This window comes from Oculina patagonica, chromosome 11 (genome assembly GCF_052425735.1).
Source record: "Oculina patagonica isolate OP01 chromosome 11, crgOcupat, whole genome shotgun sequence".
In the NCBI taxonomy this organism is placed as follows: domain Eukaryota; kingdom Metazoa; phylum Cnidaria; class Anthozoa; order Scleractinia; family Oculinidae; genus Oculina; species Oculina patagonica.
Genome location: NC_135768.1, coordinates 23,150,791 through 23,178,773, shown reverse-complemented (window position 1 = coordinate 23,178,773; position 27,983 = coordinate 23,150,791). Strand labels below are relative to the sequence as shown.

Sequence of the window (27,983 nt, the reverse complement as noted above, 5' to 3'; positions counted from 1 at the left end):
CGCCAAATTGTCAGCAGGTGTTTAAAATTTCTTAAATTCTGTTGCGAAGAAGATGAGGATCTCACATTTGAAATTGTTGACTTTAGTCTATGTTCGCCTGATCTCCTTTTCAAATTTGTTGACATGATGAAAGATGAGTGGAAACTCGGGCATGCAGGTCGCATAGGCTACTTGGACGCCATTGCAGAATTGGGGGATTTCAGAAAAGTTAACGGAGCTTCGGAATCGGTGTTAAGAGGGATATCTTGTACAGAACTTTGCTTGAAAAAAGTGCGCAAAACCGTGTCGAAGATGATGCGATTACAATGGACTAGCGAACTGGATATCGACGCCTTAGAAGCCAAGGGACACTGGGCCACCCTCGAAGAGCTCTTGGAAGTCGTTGGGCGATACTTGCCGCGCTACGAAAGCGTGCTGAAGTCATGCAAGGATAATCCAGGTTCGATATCCCCATTTGAGTTATCTTTTGCTACCAAATTTCTCGCCGTATATTTGTTCATCAAGGTCAAAGGTTCACGTCCGATGACATATCAGTATTTGACTGTTAAGATGGTGAATAAAGCTAAAACCAACGGCGGATTTATTGATCAGAAAATGTTCAAAACAGCGGGAAAATATGGCTTTGATTCTCTTTACTTGACCGAGACTAGCATGCAAGTGTTAGATGGCTACATCAATCACATTCGCCCTCTGCTCAAGCCGAACTGTGGTTATGTTTTAGTGACGAGAAATGGAGGACAACAAAACAAGCTAGGAGAACTAATGAGTAAACTGGTCTTCGATGCAACAGGCAAGTACGTTCATCCGACTCGCTATCGACAGATTGTCGAGACGGCAAGTACTAGACATCTTAGCAGCAGTGCGCAGAGCACAATTTCCGAGGACCAGAAACACAGCTCAGTCGTGGCAAAGGTTCACTATCAAAAACAACGATCGCGCGAGGTCGCTAGCAAAGCGCACAAATGTTTGGAAAAACTATACTAATATATTAAGAGAGAAAGAGAGAGAGAGTAGAGAGAAAGAAAGAGAAAGAGAACTGTAAGTACTGTCCCCGTTGTCTCCGCCATCTCCGTTCCTTTTTAGATCTCCTAAATACGGAGTAAAGACATTTCTTCCTAAGTGTAGCGGATGTTACGGATATAACGGGAACAGCACTTGCAGTTCTGCAGTCCTGTCAAATTTGAGAACTGTAAGTACGTATACTGTCTCCGTTGTCTCCGCCATCCCCGTTCCTTTTTAGATCTCTTTAATACGGAGTTAAGACATTTCTTCTTAAGTGTAGCGGATGTTATGGATAAAACGGGGACAACACTTGAAGTTCTGCAGTCCTGTTAAATTTGATATTCTTTAATGAAGTTCTTATTTACCGTAAGTTCTGCCAACGGAGTTATCTTTCCCGTTGTGTTTCAAATTTCTTTGCCACATTTCTTTTTCATTTAGCGGATATCACGGAAATGACGGGACCAACAGTTATAGATGTATCGTATGGAATGGCTGTTCGGATATATTCTGAGATTTGCTTCTCTTGTAACCGTATTTCTTTAACAGGAACAAGCGGACCTATCGATACCTGTTCCTATTTAAAAGGAACGCAATTTAGACTTCAGTGCAATATCCAATGTTATCGCGCTGAGACAACAAGAAAACGTTATTTCTAGGATTGCACCACCTTGAAATTGTAAAAAATTATCGGTCAGGCGAAATTAATGTGAAAGTTCAAATGTTTTTAACGTTTTAAAGAAAGGAACGAGAATTTTGGGAAACGATCAAATTCATTTTATTATTATTATTATTATTATTATTATTATTATTATTATTATTATTATTATTGCGCATTTTTCAGCAGTATCTATAAGAGTTAGTATTCCGTAGAATTGATCGCCCATTAATAATAAACTTCTTAATTGTAACTTGAAGTACTGGATTACATAACAATATTCTTTACGTTAACTCCGCTACCGATAAACTTTTTCCGTAAAATAATAATGATGTTCTATATCTCGGAGGCAAATACTAATTTTTTTACGCTAAAGGGCTTTTCTTCGCGTTACCCTGTCTATCATTTTCTGAGATTCTTACAGCCTTTATCGTTTTCAAGTAATCCAGTTACATCATTATGCAGGGGCGTAGCTAGCCTATAGACTCGTAGGCTCGGGCCTACAAATTTTTCGGCCTACTCGTAATTTAAAAATGTACAATAGAAAACAAAAAAAATTTTGATGTACTTTGAAATGAAATAGAAAGCAATTTTTGACATATCTTAGCATCATATATGTCCCAACTCCCCTTTTCTGGTAAGATAAAGGCTTATCTAGCAAGTAAAAACTGTTTAGCCGTCTGGGTTAGCCAGGTGACAGGCAAACGCACACGGATGAGCAATGTTAGAATTTAGGAGCTATCGAAATACACGCAGAATCACCGAGACGTCGGAAGGAGAAAGTATTTCTTAGGGTCTTGATCTTAAAACCTTCCCCGGTGGACCTCCCCGCCCCAATCCTTAAAACCCGGTTGGCCAGACCTACAACTCTGCAAAAAGCTAGCTACGCCCCTGATTGATTTCAAAAACTGATTCATTTGTCGCTCTCGGGTTTTGCCTCACTGTAACAGGCCTTGGTCTCATCCAGTTTTTCGAAATCGTAATAAGGAGTATCCACTGTCATCATCGTTTCCAATGTTGATATCAGTTGTTCAAATGATGGACGTTCTTCAGGGTCCTCTTTCCAACAGTCTAACATTAACGCATATCTGATAACGAAGATTAAACATACATTCAGGTGATGTTACACGGGACAACTTGCAACAAAGATTTTTCGCGCAACACTGCGTCAACTTTTCGTGTTATGTTAAACGAGTCAACTTTTCGCGCAACATCGTACAAAATGTACTTGGCAACATGCATGTAGCCTGCGTTGCAGACGAACAAAATCTCGGTATAGTCCGGGGTTTTGTTCGTCTGCAACGCAGGCTACATGCATGTTACACGAGACGATTTTCAGCGCAACGCCAACTCGCAACATTTCGCGCGCGCGTCCAGGCCATGTTGAACAGAATTCTGGGATGGTGTTGCGCGAAAAATCGACGGCGACCCTGTTACTCGAGTCAACTTTGTAAATATTCGTCATCTTGCGTTGCGAGTTTTTGACTTGGGTTCAAAAACTCGCAAAGTGTTGCCGAGTCAAAAGTTGCGCGCAAAATCGTCTGCGGTACCATGTTACACGGTGAATGTTGCGCGAAAAATCGTTGTTGCAAGTTGTCCCGTGTAACATCACCTTTAGGCGATGTAGAAGGAAGTTCGATTTAACAATAACAGGCAAACATTACATTTAAAGGAGGCGCGGTGGCTTAATGGTTAGTGCGCCGGACTCCGGATCGAGCGGTCCGTGTTCGAGCCCCGGCCGGGGTCACTGTGTTGTGTTCTTGGGCAAGACACTTTACTCTCATAGTGCCTGTTTCCACCCAGGTGTATAAATGGGTACCGGCGACATAATGCTGGGGGACCCTGCGATGGACTAGCATCCCATTCAGGGGGGAGTAGAATATTCCTAGCCGCTTAAAGCTACGGAAACAGGGATAAGCTCCAGCAGTGTGGGCCGCATGGCTCGTAGCTTCCACTTATTACATGTTATTGTAAGAGAGCAAATTAGTGTCAATGTACGCACGGCCACTTATCTTAAGGCAGGAAATTCACCAGATGTTTCGGGTTTTACTACACTTAGTCAATACAATCGATATGCTAATATTGTACTCCGCCACCTCCTAAACGATAGTCAAGTAGGGGTGGGTCAGTATAGTAAGTGGAACAGAATTTGGTTTGGCAGTAAAAATGTTGTTTTTTTTTTTTTTCACCCATAATAGCTGCCAACGAAATCACTGGTATAGTTTTTCTTTAGTTTTTTTATCACCCAATATTATGATACTTTTTTCTCAGATTTAGAATAAAAAAATCAATCGATAGGAAGTTTCCTCTGTTTTACAATCAACTCTCTCTAAAACGGACACCTTGGGACCGGCTTCAACGGTCCGTCCTAGAAAGCTGTCCGTCTTATAGGGAGTTTAGTTACGGTAAAATGCCTGAAAAACGGCAGGGACCATCACCAGGTGTCCGTCTTATAGAGGTGTCCGCTAAGAGAGAGCTGACTGTACTGTTATCCTACAAAAGCAAGACAATTAGGGGACAAAAACAAAATAACAATGTACGTCGCTTGATTTTCCCAAAGAATGAATGTAAGGCAAAACGTAAGCTTATTTCTCCTTGAAATGTGGGATTAGGTCTAGGCAGCGCTTTCGACACCAATAAAATTGAAAATACCGGAAATTTTGCAGGTTACATATAGATGTGTTTTCGATAGTAGAATAGATGTAATTTTCACTTACTTCTTAATTAAGAAGAAAGAATTTTAGTGTCGGTGAACTTACAGCTCATCAGAACACATGTCTGGCTTGTCCATGCGGTATCCTGTCTTAAGAAGTTTGTATAACTCTTTGTTGCTTACTCCAGGATATGGGATCCCACCTTACATGTAATGAAAAAGGCAATGGGTTTAAAATGGGCGGCACTTTTTTTAAAGAGAGCAATGTCGTCCGGTGCCAATGAAAGCGTTGCTATTAAAAGTCTCCTGTGACCAACTCACGGGAGGCCTTGATTCAGAAAAGAGGTTATTGGCCGTTTTCACACTAGAGACGGACAAATCGTCTGAGACGGTAAAATCGTTTTAGTGTGAAAACAGGACGGACACGATTTTGGACGTACAAGTCGTCTGAATTTGTCTGTCAATTTGGCCGTCTAGAAAGACGATTTGACTATTTGGTCGTCTAGACGGTCAGGTCGTCTTAAAACCGTCTTAAATCCACATTAGACGAGCAAATCGTCAGACGACTTGTCGGTCTATACGAGTCGTCCGTCTTCTAGTGAGAAAACGGTCATTGCTATGTTTAGAAGAAGACAGTTTTTTTAAAACTACCACAAAATATCATCACTTTTAATAAGTGTCCGCAACGTTGTTACACCCGTTTAACTGCGCCGGTGCCGGCCACAGATAAATGTTATTACATCCAATCCTGATTAGTCTAGTCCATTACTTCCCTTTGTTGTGATAATAATCGTATTAGTTTTAGTTTGATTTCTTACCCATTGTGCCTAATTCCCATAGAAGAACGCCGAAAGACCACCTGAAAATCAAAATATAAAAAAATATATGACATAGAAAATCAAGGGAGGATGATCCAAGGGAGGGACTCCTGATGCCCCATGGCAATTTTTGGAAATCTATTTATAGTATCGCGCAATGCTGTGACAAGTTATGTTTACCTATTTCTGACTGAGGCACCAACCTCGGTTAATAAAAAATAAAATAATGATAAAAGATTTATATAACGCCATATCCTTGGCTCATGGCGCTTCATGGTGGTTACAAAGAAAGGTTTAAATTCTGAGCATGCCGTTCCACAAGTTCCAACGATTGCTTTCATGTTATTGATCAAGTCGGCATCACCTTGCAGCTCAAGATAAAAGAAGCTTCACACATCCTGTGGGAAAACCCTTCGCTTAATCAACAACTTCAACACGTTAATTTGAGTCTTTGTAAAGCTAAAAATTGTCGTTTTAGATTTCAAAATATATTCGTGTGTATAGGAGAGGCTTTCTCTCAAACGATCCTCCCTTGATTCTGTATGGACTGAATGTTTTGTGCAATGTGTATCTGCTCCAAACTTCACAAGACTTACACGTCACTTTTAGAAGTGTATATACCGCTGAATAACGATTCAGGTGCCATCCATTTGATTGGCAGTTTTTTCGTTTGCTTCACCTCGTATATTTCACCATAGGTATGACGTAACAGACCAAAATCAGCAATCTTAACCGCTTTGTCTTCACCAAGAAGAATATTACGGGCTGCCAGATCACGATGGACAAATCCTTTGCTGGCCAAGTATTCCTGTATTAGAGGAGACGAAAACAATACTTCTTGTAAAGATATGGTTTTATGATAGAATAAAGCTTATAGTTAACCTTTTGACGTTAAGACCTTTAAAATCATCTTACATGGGATAGCCCGAGGTTTTCTGCCAAGCTTTTACGTTGTAAACAGTCAGTCGGTCGGTCGGTCGGTCGGTAGGTAGGTAGGTAGTGTGTTACGCTGATCCAGCTTTAAAAAGCCTATGTCTAAAAAAAAGGTATTTCTAAGTTGTTTTTAGTTTGTGGTACTTGTATTCCTTTATTTTTTGTTTACCAGAAGTCAAGTTAATTTGTGGTCACTACCATGGTCGCTACTGCGGAATTTACGAGCAGAAGCAAAATTTTCTCCCTTATTTTCGGAGGTCATTACTTACACATGTTCAGGATTTTTTTAAAATAAACGGTGAAATTTTATCGTTACTTTTCAGGGGACATCACTGTGGAACCAGTAATCATGGTATATTAATATAATAATATAATAATCTAGAAGGGTTTATCTAAGCACTTACCATCCCCCTTGTTATTTGCCACGCAAAGCACAGCAGATCCTTAGCGGAGAAATCCACCACCTCCTTAGCACTGCCATGTTGTTCTGTCTGAGGCATATCAATCTTCACATCATTTTGTTTTTCTTTGCCTTGTGTTATCTTTTCTACGGACTCGGATAAACCATTAGCATCTTGAGTTGACGTGCGATAAGTTTCTTCCTCAAGAAATAAAGTTATTTCATGTTTTGCTTCCAGTTCTTTTCTTTTCTCGTCGCCTTCATCTTTCTTGTTCAGTTCGTCTTCAGTTGTGTCTCCGGATCGAAGTTCAGCTGATAATTTTTTCAACTGTGTGCTCTCACCTGTTGCGGATAAAGTCTCGTCGAAGCTTTTCGGGCCTTTCTGCTCAGTGGAATCTCCATTCTGTGTAATTTCCCCTCCGTGCACGGAGGTAACAAGAGCCTCAGAAACTGCTATGCAAACTGCTTCATTATCAGACAATGGGGCTATTCCGCTGCCTACTTTCGCTCCCTCTTTCTTCTCTACGTCTTCTTTGGTTTTAATAAAAGCTTCTCCAGTTGTGTGAACGGGCCCAATGGAGGAATTTCCATTCTGTGTAATTTCCCCTCCGTGCGCGGAGGTAACAAGAGCCCCAGGAACTGCTGTCCGATCTGCTTCATCATCAAACAATGGGATTATTTCATTGTCTGCTTTCTCTCCCTCTTTCTTCTCTTGGTCTTCTTTGCCTTTTATAAAAGCTTCTCCAGCTGTGTCAACGGGTCCAAGTCGTCCAGATACATCTCGAGCTGATGTCCACGATATAGCATCAATCATTTCTGGGTAGCTCTTCTCACTGGAGTTTTTTGGCAATCCTTCATCCCAGTTTAACCTTGTTTGAGGATCTTCTTCTACTGAGATTACAACGTTAGATGCACCTGTTGAGTCGTGATCATTGAGTACTTTCTCCTCTGATATTTTTGAGGTAGTGGCTAGATCCGGAAGCTCGGTTTTACCTGAAACATCTGTCACAGGTTCAAAAATGGTTCCATCAATACCGTTCTTGCACTTGATCTGAAATAAATCCAAAAAGTACCCTCAAAACAGCAGAAAATCCACTATATTTTTCAAATTGTCCGGAACAACCTTAGCATTCAAGTTTTACCAACTCACGCATTGATTTTACAACTCTTTTATGTACTAGCACCGAATGACTAAGAACCTAAAATTCTTTTGTACCTAAAATTTTGGGAAAAAAAGTTGCTTTTAAAATGGACTTTACGACTCGTGTATCACAACGTCCTCCAAACCAAGCATAAGGAAAATTTCAAATTATGTTAAAGGTAAAGTACCCTTTACATATTTTAAGTCCCTGACAAATCAAGGAAACCTTGTAGAATCATTGCTGCTGAAAGTTGTTTGCCTAAGTGCCATCCTGGCTTGCAAGCAGCACTTGTTGCAAAAGTAAAAAGTGTTTCTGGTTATGCTATATACAATTTGTCTCCGCAGCATAATGTTCCCCTGTTCGCACGCCAAAGAAACACTTTTTGGGGAACACTATTACCACCACACCAATGTTTTCTCTTTCCCTGGGCCATTAATAATGAAGGCAGTCTAGCGTTACTAAAGCAGCATAACTTACCTGTTGTCTTTTATCTCTAAGCCATTGAAGAAGATCCCCATGAGGAATATACTCCAAGATTAACATGATAGGCTCTGACTTAACCCAGTAACCGAGCATGCTGAGAACATTCATGTGAGAGCCAATCCGCTTCATGAACTCAATTTCCTTTAGAAACTGTTCCTTCCCTTCCTCGCCAGCTCTTGCTGAAAATAATAACAAGCAAGAAACCAGAATATGAGTAAAAAAATGAAAATTGTTCCAGCCCTTCCACCCTTAGCTCAATTTGAGGTTACATGACTGCCCTTGGGCCGTATGACATTCATTCCTATTACAATTGCTAATATTAAGGTGGCTCAAAATAGTTTAGACCTTTTCACCTTTGGGATTTGTTACGGCTATCTCGATAACATACTCCGATCCAAATGAAGTCAAAATTTGTTGCCATAGCAAACTCGAAAGGTAGAAAGGTTTTTTAAGCTAATTGCCTAAAGGTACTCCTTGAATGTTTTTGTATTTGATATATTTTTGTTTAATTGCCAAAACTAAAAATCGACCCACCTTAAAGCTCTGAACCTTGCCGACAATTTTATTTAAATGCAAAAATGTTTCTTATGCTGATTACAAAAATATATTACAGATAAAAATTACACCGAGTAGTTTATAAAGGTTAAAAATAGATACATTTGACTCCTTTGACGTTGCCAAGGCAACACATCTTGATGTCAAAGTTACCCCTGATCTATTTATTACATAAACTTATAAGTACTTCTACTAAAAGTTACTTCTTAACAGTTTTGGTGCTGCTGCATTGTAATTGCAATGTAAAGTTACTATTTCCAAACAAACCAGGACTCGCGTTGGACTTCACCTAATCGTGAAAGCGTTCGCATCTACAATTTTCCATAATTATACATTAAACCCCTAATTTGACATTTCATAACAAGTTATTTTTATTTTACATGGTCAATCTTTACTCACCAAGTAAGACTTTGATAGCGACCACTTTTCCTTCATTAACGTTTGTTCTTTCCTCTCTGGGCTTGAAAAATACTTCAGCTTTTGGTAATTCTTTCATGACCCCTCTGTGAACTTTACCAAAGGCACCTCGGCCTAGCTCTTCCATAAACGTCACACGCGCCGGCGGAATCTCCTTTGACAGAAGATGAACAATATCGGACTTTCTTCTAAAGGAAGAAAGAGAAAAATGTATACTACCAGTCAAGAGAGGATGACATAAGAGAAGGATCCCCCGTGTCCGATGATATTTTTGTTAATGTCTATTTATAGCTTCGCGCCCTGTTATGACAACTTATGTTTAACTACTTCTGATCGAGGGTCCCACCTCAAAATTATCAAGGAATAAACCTGTGTATTGGGTAATCCTACTTCTAAATCATTCTCTTCTGCTGGTTCATTCACCCTTCTGACTATTCGATTAACTTAGTAAAATACCCGATTTTTAGTTAACAAGTAAACAAGCAACCAAACAAGCAAGAACCATTTACAACTGAACAAAAGACAAAAGGTAAATTTAAAAACAGGAACTTAAATGATTGAGTAAATTCAAAAAGGAGCTATCCCACTCATTCAACATTAGCTAACATTTGTTAAAGATTTGAAAATTATAAATAAGTTTTTCATTGGGTATTTTGGTGTACATGTGGCTATTGGCAAAGCGTGAAGTCAAGATGGTGGGTTATTTGCCAAATACGCAAAAAAAAAAAAAGAACAAGATTATAGTCTGGATTTAAGCTTGGTCAATGAATGAATTATTAAATGACCCAATTGGGTCATCTGAAAATAAAACCATTTCATTGGTTTACATGTTTAACTAATAAATGTGAAATTCCTTAATGGGTCAAGTCAAAATAAAGTAAAAAGCACAATAATACAAAATAGAAAAATGTCACTTTTTGCAGCCTTCAAATTCCGTAGGGAGGCCAACATCTTGAACTTCAATATTTGGCAGGGAGTCCAAACCTCGAACTTCAATACTTGGAAGGGTGTCCAAATCTTGAATTTCAAAATTTGCTATGGAAGCGATCTTGAATTTCAATGTTTGGCAACATGTCTAGATCTTGAAGTTCGATGTTTGTCAGTGTGTCCAAATCGCGAACTTCAATCATGGACAGTGTGTTCAAATCTTGAAGTTCAATATTTGGTAGAGAGGCTAGACCTTGAAGTTTAAGATTTGACAGCGTGTCCAGATCATGAACTTCAATAGTTTGCTTTGTCTCCAAATCTTAAAGTTCACTTTTTGGCAGTGTGACCAAATCTTGAAGTTCAATATTTGACAGTCAGGGCCGTAACCAGACCTTCGCCATAGACGAGGCAAGATCTTGGTAGTGGATCTGGGGGCATACCCTCCAGAGAATTTTGAAATCTAGAAGCTATGAATCTCTTTCAGAGACATTTTTCATGAGGTATTTCTTGAGAAAAATCAATCTTGTTCAACTGGGAATTATTTTCCCAGCAAAACATATTTTGTTTTTAATGTTGTTCAAAAATTTAGACGAGGCATGTGCCTCGTCTTGCCTCTTGCTGGTTACGGCCCTGTGTCCAAATGTTACTGTGCGGGAGAACATATTACCGACCGCGAGCCAGCGTTTCAAGCAGGCATTTCTAGTTAGTGACTGAATTTCAAGGAATGTTACTCCCTACCTCCTTGCCTTGTGCCCCTCTGCACGGTGCTTCCTTCTCTGTATTTTCTTTTTGTAGAAGGCAATCCCTACTGCTATGAGAATAAGGGCCCCGCATCCTACTGGTACAACAATGGTAATTGTTTGTCCGACAGAGTTATTAGCTAGAAGGCAAGAATTAACTGTAGTTAATGCAATTTATAAACCATCGTCTGAGCATTACGACAAAACAGTCTGTTGGTATCCCACAAAGGTCCGAAAGTTTTTCTTGTCTTGCGTGTTGTCCTCCATTTCCCTACTAGAGGTGTCAAGGTTTGAAACCCACTGATGTTAAAAGAATTTTGCTTTGCCTTGCGTGCTAAATTCTCGGAAGAAAATTCATCGGTTTATTTTTACCAGTTAAAATATCTTTGTCCAAATTTTACTGATGCCCACAAGTACATGCATTGTGCAATCTTCACCACAATCTTCTTTGAAATGTTGCCCTTTCTCTGGTAGAGACTTTAGCCGATTATCATTCAGCCCTGCTGGAAGCATTGGTGAGACGTTCGTTCTATTTCACTGAACTGATTGAGGAACGTTTTGCGGTATAGCCGCCCGAACAAGCAGAAGAAACGAAAAAGTGGGGTTTTTTCTGGCAGAAGTTCCGAAGATAAAACAAATCACAGGGAAAATTGCTCATTTTTGAAGATGTTGCACAGGTTTCTCGATATAATTCAAAACAAGAATGATAAACGTCTGCGCTGATTACCAGCCAAGAACTAGTGTATCCTTTTGGAGACTAAGTTCTATAGAATTTCAAGTGACGTAACATCCCTGTAAAAATATTAATGAATATATGTAAGAAATTGTCATGAAGGTTTTCATCTTTTCAACAATAACTGTTGGCATCGCGAATTATCAACTGACGGAGACAAATAAAATAAACAAGCAACACACAGTTAAACACAACCAAGAAAGTAGAGTTGAACGCCTATTACTACATAGAAAACAATTCCTTATCAGTCATCACTATCATACCTTGGATGGTTTTTGTTGGTAATTCAACTGGAACGAGAACTTCTGTTGGTACATTCCAACCACCTACTGCAAAAAGAAAACAATAATATCTTTAAGCGATAAGGGAGGCATTAATCTAATATGATGACCAATATAAAAAAAATAGGCTACTTTCGACATATTAAAATTCAGCTTGATTAAAACAAACAAAAGAAATGAATAAACATGCTTGTAAAATTCATTTTGGTTGTGTCCTCTGGGCCTCGTTATCAAGCTGAAGTATAAAAAACTGTCAATATCACTGACACCAATTAACTCAATTAAGAAAATTAAAACATTTTTTACAATCATCGTTTTCACTGATCACACCTTTTATTGACCATTCACGTGAAGTAGCACTTCTTCCTAGTTCATTCCAAGCAGACACTGCAAAGGTGTATTCTATGTTACACTTGGATAATGGGAGATGAATCGATCTGGTGTCCACGGTAACATTGACGACCATTCGCCATGAGTCGTTTTTGCTAGGCTGAAGTTCCCTGTAGTATACTGTGTACATGGTAAGCGGACACCCATTGTCGTCAGGGATACTCCATCTAAGGAACACATCACATCCTGATACCTGAATTTCATTGTTTTCCAAGATCGGAGCTGACGGTTTGTCTGTAACAAAAATGGTCAGGCCAGCAACTAAAATTACCAAAACGTGACATAAATGCTGGGGAAATTTCGAAGTCATGTTAATTTTCAGGTAATTCTCTCAAACTAAGTAATAGAGCTTTAAACATGTTTACCCTAGAGGATTGCGTTAAATTTGGTATCACATTTAGTGGGAGTAGAAATACTCTGTTCAGGGGGCGGAAACTGGATTAAGCTAGCCCGTGTCGTGAAGAAACACTCGTGCAATTAAAATGCTGTTAAAGTAGTTTTTGCAAAGACGACTGAATATTAAATTTCCTCCCTGCCAGAAGATGGATTTGTCTTCGGTCGTCCCAAATTCAACTCCTTCATGCTCTGTAAATAGCCAACGGGTCAGCCTCCTGTTGGGATTTTTAACAATTTCTGCTCAATTTATAATATTTGTTTATCTATTTACAGTGTCCTCAGTTAGCACGGTAGTGCTAAATACTAAAATAAAGTGATTACCGTATTTTCTCGATTAAACGCCGGACCCCGATTAAACGCCGGCCTCGTATAAACGCCGGGTTAAAATTGTTAGTTTTTAAATAAACGCCGGGGGCGTTTGTTCGAGGTCCCGGCGTTTATTTGAGGTCAAGCTAACAAGTAAATATATTCTGTTTGTCACAAATCTCGATTTCAACATAAACTATCCAATCCGTAATAGTGCACCTTTGGGAAATAATCACCTTTGGATACCCAGGGACACTTTTTCGGGGCAGAACGAAGAGAAAAATCGTCCCGCCTTGACAAACTGCCCCTTTGTCTTGAAGATCGGTAACAATAAAACAATCTGAAAAATTGGCAGAAAGTTGCAGTCCGTTAAATAAATAAACGCCGAGCCCCCATTAAACGCTAGGCTCGATTTCCAGCCGCTTTTTTAAACGCCGGCTTCAAATAAACGCCGGGTTCACGAAGCCAAGTTTGAAATAAACGCCGGGGGCGTTTATTTGAGAAAATATGGTAATTTCATTTTATTTATTTAACAAACTCAGAGTATTGAAACATATCAAGTTTAAAAAGAAAGGAACTTCGAAGAAAAAAGTTGTGATTTTAACAGAAGTTTCCAGAGTAATTCTTCCTCAAATATAAGTGCGATTGTAATTATTACCTCCTAATGTTGTCAATCTCCACATTCTACCACTGTTTAATGCCTTAAATGGCGTCTCGGCAGTAGAACGCCATGCTGTCATTGCTATTTCGTATTCTTTGCCACAGCCAAGGTTAACATGATGACGAATTTCCTGCCCCGACACGTTAACTTTCTTCCAGTTGTCTGAAAGGACTTCTCTGTAGTAGATGGTGAACAACGAAGCAGCACATGGCTTCCATATTACCTCAACAACGCTCCCTTCAACTTTGTTTGTCTGGTTAATGATAGTTGGGTGACCTTCACAAAAAGCAAAAAAAGGAAAGTACAGTTCTGGCTCGTAAGTAACAAAAAAATTGAAAATTCATAACTCTTTTTATTAGAAAACCAAAACAAAAACGTTCACTTAAGAATGTTTAAACTGATCGAGGTTTCTCAGCCGATGTCAGGTATTTGTATGTATTTTCTTGGCTGAATGTTCGCCACTGTACAAAAAAAAATCGACATTACCAATTTAGTTTGTTCTTATGAAAAAAGTCGTATTTACCTGTGGTAAATTTTACTTGCCAGGGCAGTGACCGATCACTTTCTCCTAGTTTATTCCATGCGGACACTGCAAACTCATATTCTGTGTCACATTCAAGTGCCAAGCCGCTTAGAGTGTTCATTTGCGCAGAAGTATTGATATGATGCCAGATGTTCCCTTCAACTCGAGATGTTATCGCTTTGTAGTATACGGTATACATGGTAAGTGGATATCCATTGTGACAAGGAAAAGACCATGCCAAAGTGAAATCAAAAAAAGACATTTCCTTCTTCTGGTTGAATATTATCACAGGAGGAAAAGGTAAACCTGTGGAATTCGAAAACAATAATTATGACATCACCTTGAACACTTTCGTACGATAATTTCGTTTGTTTTGTAAATAATTATCTATGCTACATTCGGATGAAGAGATGACTATGCCATTAAATTGACATTAATTAAAGAAAAAATAGGGCAAAATATTAAACTATACTCAAGGAGGAGGGATTCATAATCTTTACCATAAAGAGAGAATCCTCAGCAATGTTGCTGAAGATGTGTCTAGATTTTGTTTCGCATTCAGAATGTTATTATCTGCAATATTTACAAATCCTTCGTCAATTAAATTATAACATCAACAAGGAAAATATAGAAATGAAAGAACGAAAATGTACAACAAAACCAACTGACAAACAAATGACAAGACATATCTTATTAATAAAAACCAATAGAAAAAGGGGAAAAATGCCTAATTAGTTAACTTGCGATATTTGCTGACTACAAAATACAATGTAAAACAGTATCACTGTAGTAAGACAAGTAACAATTTGAAAAGATAACGTGCCTACAGGTCTTCCATAAACTTCTACTCTAAGAGCTTTGTCAGTTGAACAATTAATAGGCTGGAAGCGAACGAACTGAGTCGTTGGAGGTTCTGCAAGAACATGTTTTACTGTCTGATTTCTTCCTGAATTTCCGCTAAACATCTGCAACAAATTTAAATTATGGGTAATAGATAGGTAGACTTTAAATAAACATTATTAACGTGTCAAAATAACCACTTAGCTCGGGAAAACTCATACTAATTTGGGGACACGAAATGAATAGATTCTAAAAGACAATTACAAAAAATATATAAAACTATGTAAAATATCAAATAACAAATAACAAATTCTAACCCTAATAATACTTATCTACTGATATAATAAAAGCTGGTCTAAAAGCGTTGGAATTGAAATGATAATCGCTTAAAAGATAAAATGATAAGATTCTCTAATTATGATGTGCAGAGGGAACAGCAATTGCAGCCATGATCGAGCAGTAAGCTAATGTCACATTTACAGCACAAAGTAAATACGTGCGCTGATTGGTTAAAAATTGTGTTTCTATAACTCGATGGAGACACAGACAGTTGTCGTAGACACGGCAATCAATATTCACGGCGCTGAAATAAGCAATGCAAAAACAACAACTAAGAATTGTGCCAAATTTTAATGTCACAGCTGACAAAAACCAGGTTAAGACTAAACAAATATTTGCACACTTGAAAACAAGCGAGTAAGATGTTTACAGAGCCCGCTACACATTCAAAAATAGTCTCTGAAAGAAATTATCGAAGCGGCTGAAGTACATGAATTGGCGCAACTTCACTCCATTCTAGGCTTTGCAGCACTTCAGAACTATTCACAGCTCCTCAACAGGAGAAGAATGCCGAGTCAAACTTCTTTTCACAGAAAAATAATGCACTTTCACCTCCAAGGTTCGAGTCGCTCGATCGGCAGCGTCGGTCGTCAAACCATTCGGTTAGGTCGATGAAGCGAAATAAAACCACAATTCTTGACTCCTTCCAGTGCTTGACTTTAGTTAAACCATCGGCTTAGTTATTTCTCATAATAACGTTAATTTGGGGGCCTGTTTTCTTTGTTTGTTTGGCACAAAACGGTGAATTTTAGCCTTCAAGCAAATGCTGAACAGTTGATTTACCGTATTTTCTCAATTAAACGCCCCCGGCGTTTATTTCAAACTTGGCTCCATGGACCCGGCGTTTATTTGAATGGTGCAGTTTATTGGAGCAAAATGTTTATTAAAGAAGGGTTTTAAATCATTATTTGTGACATGAATGTAATTTGACATCATACCTAAAGCATATTACACCTCAAATAAATGCTTGGATGGCTTACTTACCACTCTAGCTCGGAGACCCGGCGTTTATTCGGGGCCCGGCGTTTAATCAAGAAAATACGGTATTTCTGTTCATCGACTTCCTTACTATGATTGGTTGATTATGTTCATGACGTAAAACCGCGAGGTGAAGAGAATCTACGTTTTGATTTTAAATAAAGCGCTAAATATTACTTTGATGTGCGTTATTTTCTTTGTGCTGTTTTCTAAAAGAAATAGAAAACATGTTTTCCGTGTTTCTATCGAGTTATAGAAACACTCGTGAAAGTTTGGGAGAACTCGAAAAAGCTGTGGAAACACTCGTCTATCGACTCGTGTTCCCACAGCATTTCTCGTTCTCCCAAACTTCCACTCGTGTTTCTATAACTCGATAGAAACACGGAACATGTTTTCTATTTCTTAAATATTATTTTTAAAAATATTCAAAGTTTCTGCCGTTCTAACATCTGGGGATAATTTTCTCCATTATCTAGGCCCAAGGAAACGCAAAGAATGCTTGCCGTATGTTACAGTATTATAATTACAAATGGAAAAGTCTGATTGTCTTAAAAAGTAAGAAGAATTGTGATTAAAAATGTTACAGATATATATAAGTTGGACACAGTTTATGCTTCACTTTGTACATTAAAATACATATGTCCTGTAAGCGTCTGTTTATCAATGTTGGCATCTCAGCCTTGTTAAGTAATTGTGAATAACTGGAATAGTTGTCCCTGTACACCGCCCTCAAACCTCTTTCTTGAGGTCTCTCTATGAACTGTAAACTGTTATTTCTTATTGAAGCTGACTTTTGCAGTTAATAAAGAATAGAACCTCGATCCTTATGCAAAACTACAAGTTTCCAATAACTTCCATATATGTTATTCACAAACCTTCTCTTCGTTGTTCTCTTTATAAATGACCCAATCAGTCAGTCGTATATGCAACTTGTAACCTGAGGTCCACTCGTCGGAGCTAGGGCTACCCTGAGTAGCTACAGCAGAGATAAGGAACACTTCTTCCAGGTCAATTTGAAGATAGTCATCAACATCATTGGTAGTGCTAGGTGACCACGCCCCTGCCCCATTAAGTCGAGCTTGATCAGGTTCATTGCCTAAACGCGATGACGAGGCTGAGAAGCTTTCAGATGGTAATCCGCTGACCAGCCCAACTGCTTGATTCGGACACCCTTCAACAAAACTAACCAATTAGCCTTTTTATAATAGCAAACTAGTAAACACTTTATAAAGAGCGTTCAAAATTAGTTGTTTTTTTTTTTTCAAGTGAAAGATCATAGCACCTTTCGCTCCCTACATGGCCTACAGAGTGTATTACAGTCGGTCAGACGCACTAATTCATGAAAACCGTTTGCTTAAATTTTAATGGGAATAAAGAGAACAAAAAGCTTCCTTTTTCGAAGATTGTCCAAGTGTTATTCGAAGGCCATACGAGCGATTCCGAACATTTTTCGAACTTTTTCGAAGATTGTCGAAGATTTCCGAGGAGGTTCAGAAGATGCTTCAACTTTCGGTTTATTCAGCATTAAAAATTCGTCAGCAATCGCGACGTCATCGGAATATTCACGGTTGTTCTTTGTAAAAGAAATCTTTGTAATTCAGCCTATTTTTTCCTTAGAATGTTATTAGGATATTTATATTGCAGCAAAATTGCTTGAAAATGTTTAGAAATCTTATTAAAGCTAGGGGAGTTAGCATATATTTGGAGAAGTTTCTTTTATAAAAGCAAAGTTTTGGACTTTTTGGAGCAACTTTCGAGCAACTTTTTAAGAAATTTCGAGCAACTTTGGGACAGCCCTAAAATAAAGTAACAATTTCCTGATGAAAGATTTTAACGCTAATTGATGTAGTCAAAAGCACAGCAAAAGAACGAAGCTAAACAGTACACATTAAGGCAAGCTGTCAAACAGAAAAGGGTTTTCGAGCGAAAAGGAAACGCCAAACCAGTCTTACATCGTCATATACAATAGAATTCTTGTAGTTGCAGATACTTATATATTCAAAAACATTTGTAATCACTCTCTCTTACCCTCGGCCACCCAGGCCAAATGAAATCCTTCAAACTCGTTGTCACTGTCTGTTTGGAAAGCGATCTTCACTTGTCCATTAATTTTCATATCAGAAGGCAGTATACCAGAACACGCTTTGAGTATTGGTGTGTTTCCTTCCTGTACCGTCAGCCAGTCGAATGAACAGGCTGCTTCAGTTTCCAAAATAAACTTATGGAAAGCCAGAGTAATGTCATATCCTGGATCCAAATCAATGATCCACTCACATTTCATATTGTTTGGATATATTTGTGGATAGTTTGGAGACATAATGGTTCCCGACAATGTCGAAAAGTTCACGTTACAAATACCTGAATGAAAAGTACATATATGCGATGAATTAATAATTTATTCTCGCAATTTTCCAATATTTCCACAGTTGTGGAAATTGACGCAACCAAAACATAGTTAATCCTTTAGGCAAGTGGAAGCCAGAGAAAGACATTAGAACTGCAAAGATAAGACAACAAGTTCAACGGCTAATGGCAAAGACCAGCTTGACGTCTAGCGATTGCGATTCTGGTCTCGGGGGGAGGCGGGGAGATTCCTCTAGAGGTCCAAACCCTTACCCGTTTATATAGCAGTATTTTTTTACAGAAAAGGTAACCTTTTCGTATGATCTCGATGGAAAATGGTAACCCTTTTAAATAACTACAGAAAGGATACTGCATCTATTTTCTACACATTTCACTATAGTTTCCCTTTGATATACTAAAATGAATAAACCGTTTGGAAGGTCTTTCGAGCCCTTTTAAATACCTCAAGGATATTCTTCTGTACCTTTTTTGTACACCAACACATGAAATTCCCATTCTTTTATTTACCTCCACCCTAGAAAAGGCACCCCTCATTTGGGTGGAGCCTATACTCCCTTTAGCTCACTATTGGGAGTATTCATCCCCCCTCCCTGATTCCGGTTCAATTGAAAATTATATTTGCAAGATAATCTAAAAGAACTGTCAAAAAAAATAGCCAGATAACGTAACAAAATTAAGAAGTGCATCACTGAGGTCTGACTGTAAGACCACAGGATGATTTAATAATAGTAATAACAGTTGCCCTTTATTGAATTCCAAAGAAACAAACGTTGACTTCTCTGTCATAAAATATTAAATAACTAACTAAATAAAGAAATAATTAAATAAAATTGAAAGGACATATGTTTATGAAGCTACGTTTAAAGCGTTCAGTTCTGTTGGCCGAAAGGGTGAAAGGATGGTCTTTGTCCGGACATTCTGGATCGCATAGGTTGCAAAAGATTTACTAACGGGCCGTCGGTAGAGCTGGTAACATTTTCCATAATCTCCTACCAGACGTTTCCAATATTTTTGTGATTAGGGTAACCTCCTTTAGGAAACCGAAGCGAAACACTCTGTTTTGGAATTTAAACTCCGAGTTCAACGTTACGTTTTATTCAATCGATAATATAATGTCACAGGAAACATTGTGTTTATAAAAATTCATGTTTCAAACGTCGAAGCACCCAAGAAAATAAAATGAGAGATGTTTTAAATTGATTAAACATGGTTCTAACTTACCCTGATGACTTGCTAGAAACCCTCTGTTTTGGTGTACATCATCTGTGTGTAAGTGAACGAGGAGCGAGTTTCCTTTGGAACGAACCGTTCGCTGGTCAAATGGAGGATTCATGCCACAAAGGCGCTTTATAACATCAGTGCTGCCATAAGAGCCTTCAAATACCTCAACATAGTCACCAAACGAGCAATCAGCAGCTTGATCCAACTGAAACAACAACAAAAATTACTTTATATTTTTTTTTTGAAGTGTAGTTTACAAACTGGCAGAAAGTAACGTGATAACGATGAGACATTACTGATATCATCGTGCAAAAAAGTGACTTTGAAAGAACATGAGGTATTATATTAGTTTTGTAAATACTTCATTAACTCATTTTTTGTTATTTATGAATCGACTAGATAATGTAGAAGTTCGGTATTGTCTAAAGGTCCCCGCACACGTGGGGACATGTCGCAGGGACATGTTGCAGCAACATGTAGCAGCGACAAAATCATGTGTTGTTCACACTGAGGGGACATGTAGCAGGGACGATTTTGCGGCAGTTTTGTCCCTGCGACATGTTGCACGGAGTTCAACTCGTTGAACTTCGTGCAACATGTTGCAGGGACAAAATGTTGCAGGAATTCGTGTTGCACGCGCCAAAATTATCAGCACACACGAGGGGACATGTCTCTGCGACATGTCCCCGCTACATTTTCTTGCGTGTGTACACATTGTGATTTTATCGCTGCTATATGTCCCCGCTACACGTCCCTGCTACATGTCCCCTTAGTGTGAACAACACGTGATTTTGTCGCTGCTTCATGTCGCTGCGACATGTCCCTGCGTCTTGACCCCACGTGTGCGGAGACCTTTAACTAAGCGATTGTCTGAAAAGGATGGTAAGCAAGATCTGCCCTGCTGGATTGGCAAGTCTAGGCCTTCTCGAAATATTAGGTAACAAGGTTTACTGAACATGCCAAGCCTATGCTAGACCTTTCTAGCTTCATATGTAAATTGCCCGTTTCAAATCATGTGATGTTCTCAGAGATTTTTTCCTTTATCTATCTGAAAATTATTCATTCATTTCCACGTGGATTGTTTTGAATTTGAAAGAAATAATTCTCAAGGGTAACATCACATGGTCTGAAATGGGACAACAATCAAACGAAGCTAGAAAGGTCTATTGAGTCGGTTCTAGGATCTGCCCGAAAATTGTTTGCTCATTCAGTCGTTTTTGTTGTGCTATTACAGCATTTTTCATTAGATGTTTCGTATTCAGAAACGTTTTGTATTACTCAGTAGAGTTAACTGTGACATTGTTTTTTTTTCTTTTGACGGGCAAACGCTCTTCATTCTCAATAATTTTAATACCTGTTCGCCACGACCAACTATAAAATGGTAAACTTGCTTTAAACTCCCAGGCTATTCACTGTTAACTGGAATGTTTGAGCCAAACAGAAAGTTAGAAATGCAATAACAAGGTTTCTAATTTAGTAACGTTGCTTATTCCTACCGAAAAGTCTTGAAAGTTGATTTCAATTTGATTTCCCTCTGACACCTGAAGCAGCCATAAGCAGTCCATATTTGGTGCATAGTTCAATGGGTAGCTTGAAGGTTGAAATGTACCAGTCCAATCTGTAATATTCCGGCTAGAACAACGCTCTGCATCCGTAACAGGATATGCAACTAAAAGTACAGACGTTATAGAAATCAGTATAAATAAATACACTTGATAAGCAAAGTAATTAAAATATCTAACTGTATTAACAATTGTAAAATTTTGTAATAATAATAATAATAATAATAATAATAATATGATCCATAAGAAGCTAGGGAAGCAAAACTTTGATGAAACCCCTATCTCATAACTCGAACAGCTACATTCTCTGAAAGACTATTTCAATAATTTGAATAAGAAATAACATCTTGTTGAACAACCAAAACTAGCGTAACAGACGCAATGGGACAACTTGTTGACGGCAGATGCATGGGTATCATTGTACTTAAGAAAAGTCCCAGAGGTTGAAATATTTCTTGCAACGGAACCATTTTTGTTTCATAGTGGCGTTTTCTGTATTACCGGGTAATTGGTAATATGATATAAACTATTTAAAAACTTGGTATTGGAGTGTGGTTTAGAGACGTCGTTGTTATTTATACTTGATGTTTTACCTCTCTTATGGCCTGTTTATATGGGTAGGAGGGTTACCCTCCATACGTTTACCTAACCTCCCCGGGCGAGGGAGTTTATGCGAACAGCTAATATGAAAAAAGGGGTGGGGGTGGGGGGGGGGGGGCAGGATGCCCCTGAGTGGAGGGGTCACCTGCTTTTATGGTAGAGTGACCCTCCAGGGACAAGTCTGGACATACTTGGCAAGCGTGAAGCCGGGAGGACTAAGTTTTTTGTTTGGTTAGCATAGAAAACTTTTCTTCACATAAACAGGCCCTTAACCTTAAGAAATAAATAAATAAACTAAAAAATTATTTATTAATTATGTTACCTGAAATCAAGAATAGCGAACCCAACAGAGCCAAGTAAACAGACTTCACTGCCATTTCGCTTGAATGAGAGAAACTTTCGGCAACAAGTGTCCACAAAAAGGAAAAGTACAGAAATCAATAACACCTACTAAAATAAATGAATAACTAAATAAATAAGAATTAATGCAATTTACTTTCCTGTTAGTCGAGTTTTGATAAAATTAAATGAAAGCAAAAACATATTTCCCATCCTTCGAGTAAGGAGCGCGAATTAAATTTATCTTATAATATTTTTATGCTGGCCTGTTACATGACTCATAAAATGCAAATCGAACTTCGACTTGGAGGATTTTTGGTAAATTGGTAACTCAAGATGATGAATTAAAAGCAGACGATTTAAAAACTGACACCAATTTGTCAGGTATACAACAAGGAAGATACTAGGTGCGTTGTGATTGGTTCTTGGCCATAAATTATCAAAGGACAGACTCATAAATGACGTCACTGCGTGGTGATCAGCGTTCTGAGTTAACGTTTTGAATCGGCAAAGTTTTGCAAACTGTTTTCTTAAAGAAAAGGAGGAAATATATCTATTTAAACATACCTATATCTTAAAAGTAACTTACAAACATACGTTATGTGATATATCAAACACGAGCGAAAGTGTTTCATCAGAATATCCAAACACCGTGAGGAGAGTTGAAAATTCAAGGTGTTTGCATAGCCGATGAAACACCGTCTCGAGTGTTTGATATACCTTCTCAATCGAAACAAAACCTACGAAGTAAACGGAAAAATAAAATTGTAAAAGTCTATGTTAATTAAGACCGGGTATCGAAACCTCCTTCACGGTTCTGATTTTCTTTGTTTTAACTCGATTAATTAGTAATGAGTTTGAGAAGGTCAATTTCCACCTTCCTTATCCATGCCATGAATAACGAAAAGGATTCGAAGAATTCTTGCATCGCTGATGTGGAGTAAACAGTTTATGATAAAACCCTTGAGGCGGGTTGACATACCTACTGGAAATAACACTGAGTAATTCCGGTCTGAAAAAATCGCTTCCTCGATTTATACCAAATAAATAAACTTCATATTCATGTCTTGAAATATCCGATGGTTGTTGCCCAACTTGTACCGTCTCGCTCACCTTTTTCGTCTAAAGCGGAAAAACGATTCAGAAACAGCTGGTGTGCGGTGAAAACCAACCGAGTATTTTATTACCAAGTTTACCCAACCAAAAGAAGACCGCAGAAATAGTTAATTAGTAGAACATCCGCTGTAATCTCTTTGCAGTAAATGAAGTAATGCCCGCTAGAGTCCCGCTATCGTGCGTATATAGCGGCTATATTCTAAACTCCAATAAACAATAGTTTTTTCTTTAAGAAAAATAATCGCTAAAATCAAAGCTATTTAATAAGTGTACCACGAAGTGCGTCTCTAAAACCAATGCAGAAGACTAAGTTTAACTTGCCTGTAAACACTAGACGCGAACTTTACACTTGCATAACCAGACGTTTACTTATTCCCCTTTTAACATCTAAAGAATCTTTCTGTAGAGATAAAATCTCATTTGTTTTTTGTTTTAGTAGTTGTCCTGTCAAAACGACCATCACTGAAAGAGGGCAAGAGAAAAAGGCCAATAAAAATGAAAGCCAATTGTATCGATCATTTGCCAGAAAACTATAACATGAAAATGTGTGTAAGGCTCGATGTATAAAACATTGTATGATTCGTTGAAACTATTTAAAGTTTAAAATCTTAGTAAAATTTTTAAAGTGATTTTTAGGCTACGATTATTTTTAACCGGTGCATTGAATGCATCTTGTATATATAAAAAAGCTAGCTATCTGTTCCTTTTAGGTTATTGCGTCTCTCTCCGACTTAAACCATGTCTTATTCATGCCATTCATACTTTATTCATATTGAACGTATTTTAGGAAAGATATCTTTTTGCTTTTGGTGGACATTTGCTTCTGAAAAATGCAGATTTAGTACTATCCTTGTAGACCGTCAGACTTTCAAACAAATATCGGAAAACGCTAACTCTGAATGAAAAGTTGATAAAATACATCATAAAGCAAAAAAATCATGTAGAATGTTGATTTATACTCTTCTTGATCTTGATAAAAACACTACAGAGTAAACAAATCGACGTTAATTCCCCTTGATCAGAAACACAAAATATTTAGTAATGTAGGTCGAATTACCTGTTGAGGTTTTTCGGTTCTTTGAATAAATCTCTTTAGACTTCAAATTCGTACCGCAAGCTTCATTTCAGTTCTGTGAGGTCAACAGCATTTGACAGGAAACAGTTGGTTGATATTGTATAATTATATACACCTAAGTCGGTGACGTTTTGCATATAAATTATATTCAAGTACCAAGGAACCAATAGCTAATTATCCTGTTGGATGTGACTTATGGGCGCCAATCAAGAAAACGAGGCCTTTTGACTTAAAGCATCTGGCGTGAAATTATCTAGTGTTGATTATAACGTTTTTCACAGAGAGCAAATTACTGAATGGTGATTGGTTTAAGAAGAAGGCATTTTTTTTAATGATTGGCATATTTTGATAATCAAGAGCATGATTGCCTTCTCCTGATTGGGTGAACGCGCGTTTTATGCACTAAGTTGGCTTCCCGCTTGAAACAAATTTAAACGAATGATCATAATAAAGTTATATTTCATCACCATATAAATGAAAACTGTCTGCTAGAAAATATAAATGAAAGAAGATTTTTTTAATCTAAGGTTGTTTATAGTCGTCTGTTTTGGACGAAGAATTGAATTCATGCGGCCAGCAGCTGATTTTTTCCTCAATTCACTTCGGTTAACTTGACACCGCTTTATTCCAAAGAACGGTTAAACGGTTAACGTTTGTCTGTGTTCACAATTTTCGCTATAGAAAGGACAGTATGAGAGGAGTTATTATATGCTAAAAGTATTTCCAAAGAGATGTGGTGGCACAATTGATGTTTGGAAGAACGAAAAAAGTCAATGTAAGTGCAAACAAGAATTACCGGAGAAAATGTCTGTAATTTCAACTTCCACAAACTTCACGAACGTTACTATAACTTTGTGGAAACACCGGGACAATTTTTTCTACAGTATTACCTCTTTAATACGGACACCAAAGGGACGAGAAAAAGTGACTATATATGGAGGTTTCCTAAAAGGGGGTCACCCAACTAGTTTAGCTTTTTAGTTATTTTGGGTGACCAGCAACTGTATGTATTTTTAAATTATTTATTGTTTAAGTTGTTACTTGTAATCTTACAGTTCAAATAGACCTTGTTGTTGTGAATTTTGATCTTTTTCGGACCAAGTAAACTGTTATTATCCGTATTCAGTAGAGGTGTCCGTAAGGGAAGGTTCAACAGTATTGCTTTTTCGACTTTTTTGCTTGTTTACAAGCAAAAGGAAGGAGAATAGCGGTTAAGTTGGGTAATCTCGAACCACATTCTTGTTAACTCTCAAGGGACTGTTTTAATTTCTCAAGGGAATACTTTCCGCTGTGGGTGATCAAATCGCGTGACTTGTAAAGTGTCACTCTATAGTTGTGCTTCAGCACTTCAGTTCTTGTAGAAAAAACGTGACTTATCGGGAACCCTGCATTAAGCCGAGTACAAATCTTTCTAACTCGAAAGGAAACAACTATTTCGATTAAAGGCAAGCGTCAAAGTTTACCATTTTTAACCAAGCCAAAGTATATGAGTCGCAAAGCGACCAGCCGTCGCGACTTACAAATACAGCATTTCCTCCGCGAAAATAAAAAAAATGCTTGAACTGAAAGACGTTTGAATTCTTCCATGATACGTTCGAACAACAACGCCCAGGATAAACCTTCTACTCATACTAACTTCATGCAAAAAAAATCGATATCTCGAAGAGATCTTTGATTTGAAATAAGGAAGGAAGCAGGAAAAAGGGGAATAGATTTTTATTTTTCGATATGGAAACACATATTCTCACTACACATTCGATTCTAGCGCGTTAGCCAATCACAAACTCTATTTAAATAAGCAGTTGAATTAAGCCTGGTGACTTAAATCTAGTTTTCCAAGTCTATATAATAATATTTGGACGCTCACAAATAGTACAAATAGTAACCAATTCGGACCCATTTTTTGAGAATGACAAATGAGGTACTTAAGAGCTTTAAAGACAGTTAGACATTATGCTCAATGCTCATCTTGCTCGGTCGCCCATCACAATATTGGTTGTTTTTCAACTTCAACAATGAGCATTTCAGTTTTGTCCGACTATTTACAACCGAAGCGCAACAAAGTCAATGTTTTTAAAATCAAACCGTGTGGATTGTGGACCGAGTTACACGAAAACAAAAGAACTGATTGTTTCACAAGAAATAGTTTGTACGACCATCGCCTAAGAATTCGCTCCAGAGCTTATCAAAACAATTCCCCGCCTTGTTCGAGGTCGCTGTTCCGATACCTCGGCCGATACTAACTTGGCTCCGATATGGTAGTCTAACCTCAAACCGTCGATACTCTTAACAATTTATCAGCGAGGTAAAAACGAAAAGAACTTACATGGGCTCGTGTATGATAGCTTCTCGAACTGATTAAAAATTATAGATTGTTCATTGTTCTTGTGGAAATCCTAAGCTAATAATATTGTCCAATAGTAGAATATTGTGACAGATAACTATCTTTAAAAGCGTAAAGGGCGCGAATTACATATGAGCGGAAAGCATGCAATCAAAAAAATTGACACGCGACAGCTAGCGTGACAGTACAAACGATAAATATTCTCACGCGATATTTTCACGCGATAGCGTGACAGAACAGTCGCATATGATACAGTTTCATACAAATTGCTTATACACAATCCAATGCGAACGCCACGTTCGCGTTCGTAGTCGAATTCGCGTTCGTAGTCGTGCTTTGTATAAGGGGAAGCCTCGAGCCATGCGGCCTATATATACTGCCGGAGCTTATCACGGATTCTGTAGCATTAAGCGGCTAGGAATATTTCTACTCCCCCTGAATAGGATGCTAGTCCATCGCAGGGTACCCCCAGCATTATTTCGCCGGTACCCATTCATACACCTGGGTGGAGAGAGGCACCATGAGAGTAAGAATTCTTGCCCAAGAATGTCAAACTGTTGCCAGAACAATTTTAGGTTAAGTCGTTAAGTTTGGTGGTTGTAGCTTAAATCGCTTTGAAGTTAAAAACCTTCAAAGTTGGGGCAGGTCTCAAAAGCCCCCCCTCACCCCCACGGTCTGAATAGGGTAAAACTTGTGCTGTCAGACATTCAGGACCACTTTCGTTCACACTTTAAGTAAGTGTTTATTCCAATGCCAATATTCAACAGCTGTCACAAACATGTATAGTAACTAAAACAACTAGAGCTGTTGGTTTCTTTCTTCTGCGAAGTTTTCCTGCAAGTAAAAGATCCTATGAATCAGTTTCAAAGAATGAAGATTTTTCGCAGCTAGTCAGCTTGGTTTTCTAAATTATTTCAGCAGACTGACCAGCTTAAGAGCTTGCGAAAAGTGCTACCTGCTTTAGAAATATTAAATTAAGGCACTGAGTGAAACATTAGCAAAATATTGTTTTAAAACACGTCAACGCACTGTTAAATTGCAGATGATATTTTTTTTTTGTGAGCAGTAACCTTCAAGGTGACACACAGCCCTCTATCAGTGACAGGACAGGAAATCCAGAAGGAAGGAAAGGAAAATCGAAATCGAAAGAAGATCTTTGTGTGGGATCTACGTCATCCACTACCTCGTCC

General features: G+C 38.2%; 3 protein-coding genes and 1 long non-coding RNA gene across 4 annotated transcripts in view; 1 reads left to right on the top strand and 3 right to left on the bottom strand.

Moving 5' to 3' along the window:
* LOC144630051 (uncharacterized) overlaps positions 1-27,983 on the bottom strand; it is a 162,645-nt gene that overhangs the window by 7,216 nt on the left and 127,446 nt on the right. The gene's annotated exons all lie outside the window — the stretch shown is intronic.
* Positions 31-984, top strand: LOC144630047 (uncharacterized). The gene is made up of 2 exons (XM_078488330.1): positions 31-157; positions 272-984. The coding sequence occupies exons 1-2, from the start codon at positions 124-126 to the stop codon at positions 982-984; spliced, it is 747 nt and encodes a 248-aa protein (XP_078344456.1). The 5' UTR covers positions 31-123.
* On the bottom strand, positions 1,839-21,322 carry LOC144630040 (uncharacterized). Its single transcript, XM_078488322.1, has 16 exons — positions 21,239-21,322; positions 19,758-19,962; positions 18,201-18,530; positions 17,048-17,343; positions 14,839-14,980; positions 14,016-14,321; positions 13,490-13,768; positions 12,070-12,363; positions 10,724-10,865; positions 9,041-9,246; positions 8,081-8,265; positions 6,466-7,512; positions 5,725-5,936; positions 5,129-5,169; positions 4,417-4,513; positions 1,839-2,745 (listed from the first exon to the last, which is right to left on the bottom strand). Exons 1-16 carry the CDS (start codon positions 21,320-21,322, stop codon positions 2,571-2,573), a joined length of 4,041 nt encoding a protein of 1,346 aa, XP_078344448.1. The 3' UTR covers positions 1,839-2,570.
* Positions 27,519-27,983, bottom strand: part of LOC144630049 (uncharacterized) — a 43,856-nt gene continuing 43,391 nt past the window's right edge. Inside the window, exon 5 of the mRNA XM_078488332.1 lies at positions 27,519-27,627. The gene's annotated coding sequence lies outside the window, so the exon portion shown is untranslated. The remainder of the gene's footprint in view (positions 27,628-27,983) is intronic.

Coding starts and splice junctions, on each gene's coding strand:
- LOC144630047 (XM_078488330.1), top strand. CDS start 124: ATGATGAAAGATGAGTGGAAACTCGGGCATGCAG. Junction 158..271: donor GTGGAAACTCGGGCATGCAG/GTCGCATAGGCT, acceptor GCTTGAAAAAAG/TGCGCAAAACCGTGTCGAAG.
- LOC144630040 (XM_078488322.1), bottom strand. CDS start 21,322: ATGGACTGCTTATGGCTGCTTCAGGTGTCAGAGGGAAATCAAATTGAA. Junction 14,322..14,838: donor AGTTTATGGAAGACCTGTAG/GCACGTTATCTT, acceptor CGAATTCCACAG/GTTTACCTTTTCCTCCTGTG. Junction 9,247..10,723: donor GAGGGGCACAAGGCAAGGAG/GTAGGGAGTAAC, acceptor TTCTTCCTTTAG/AAGAAAGTCCGATATTGTTC.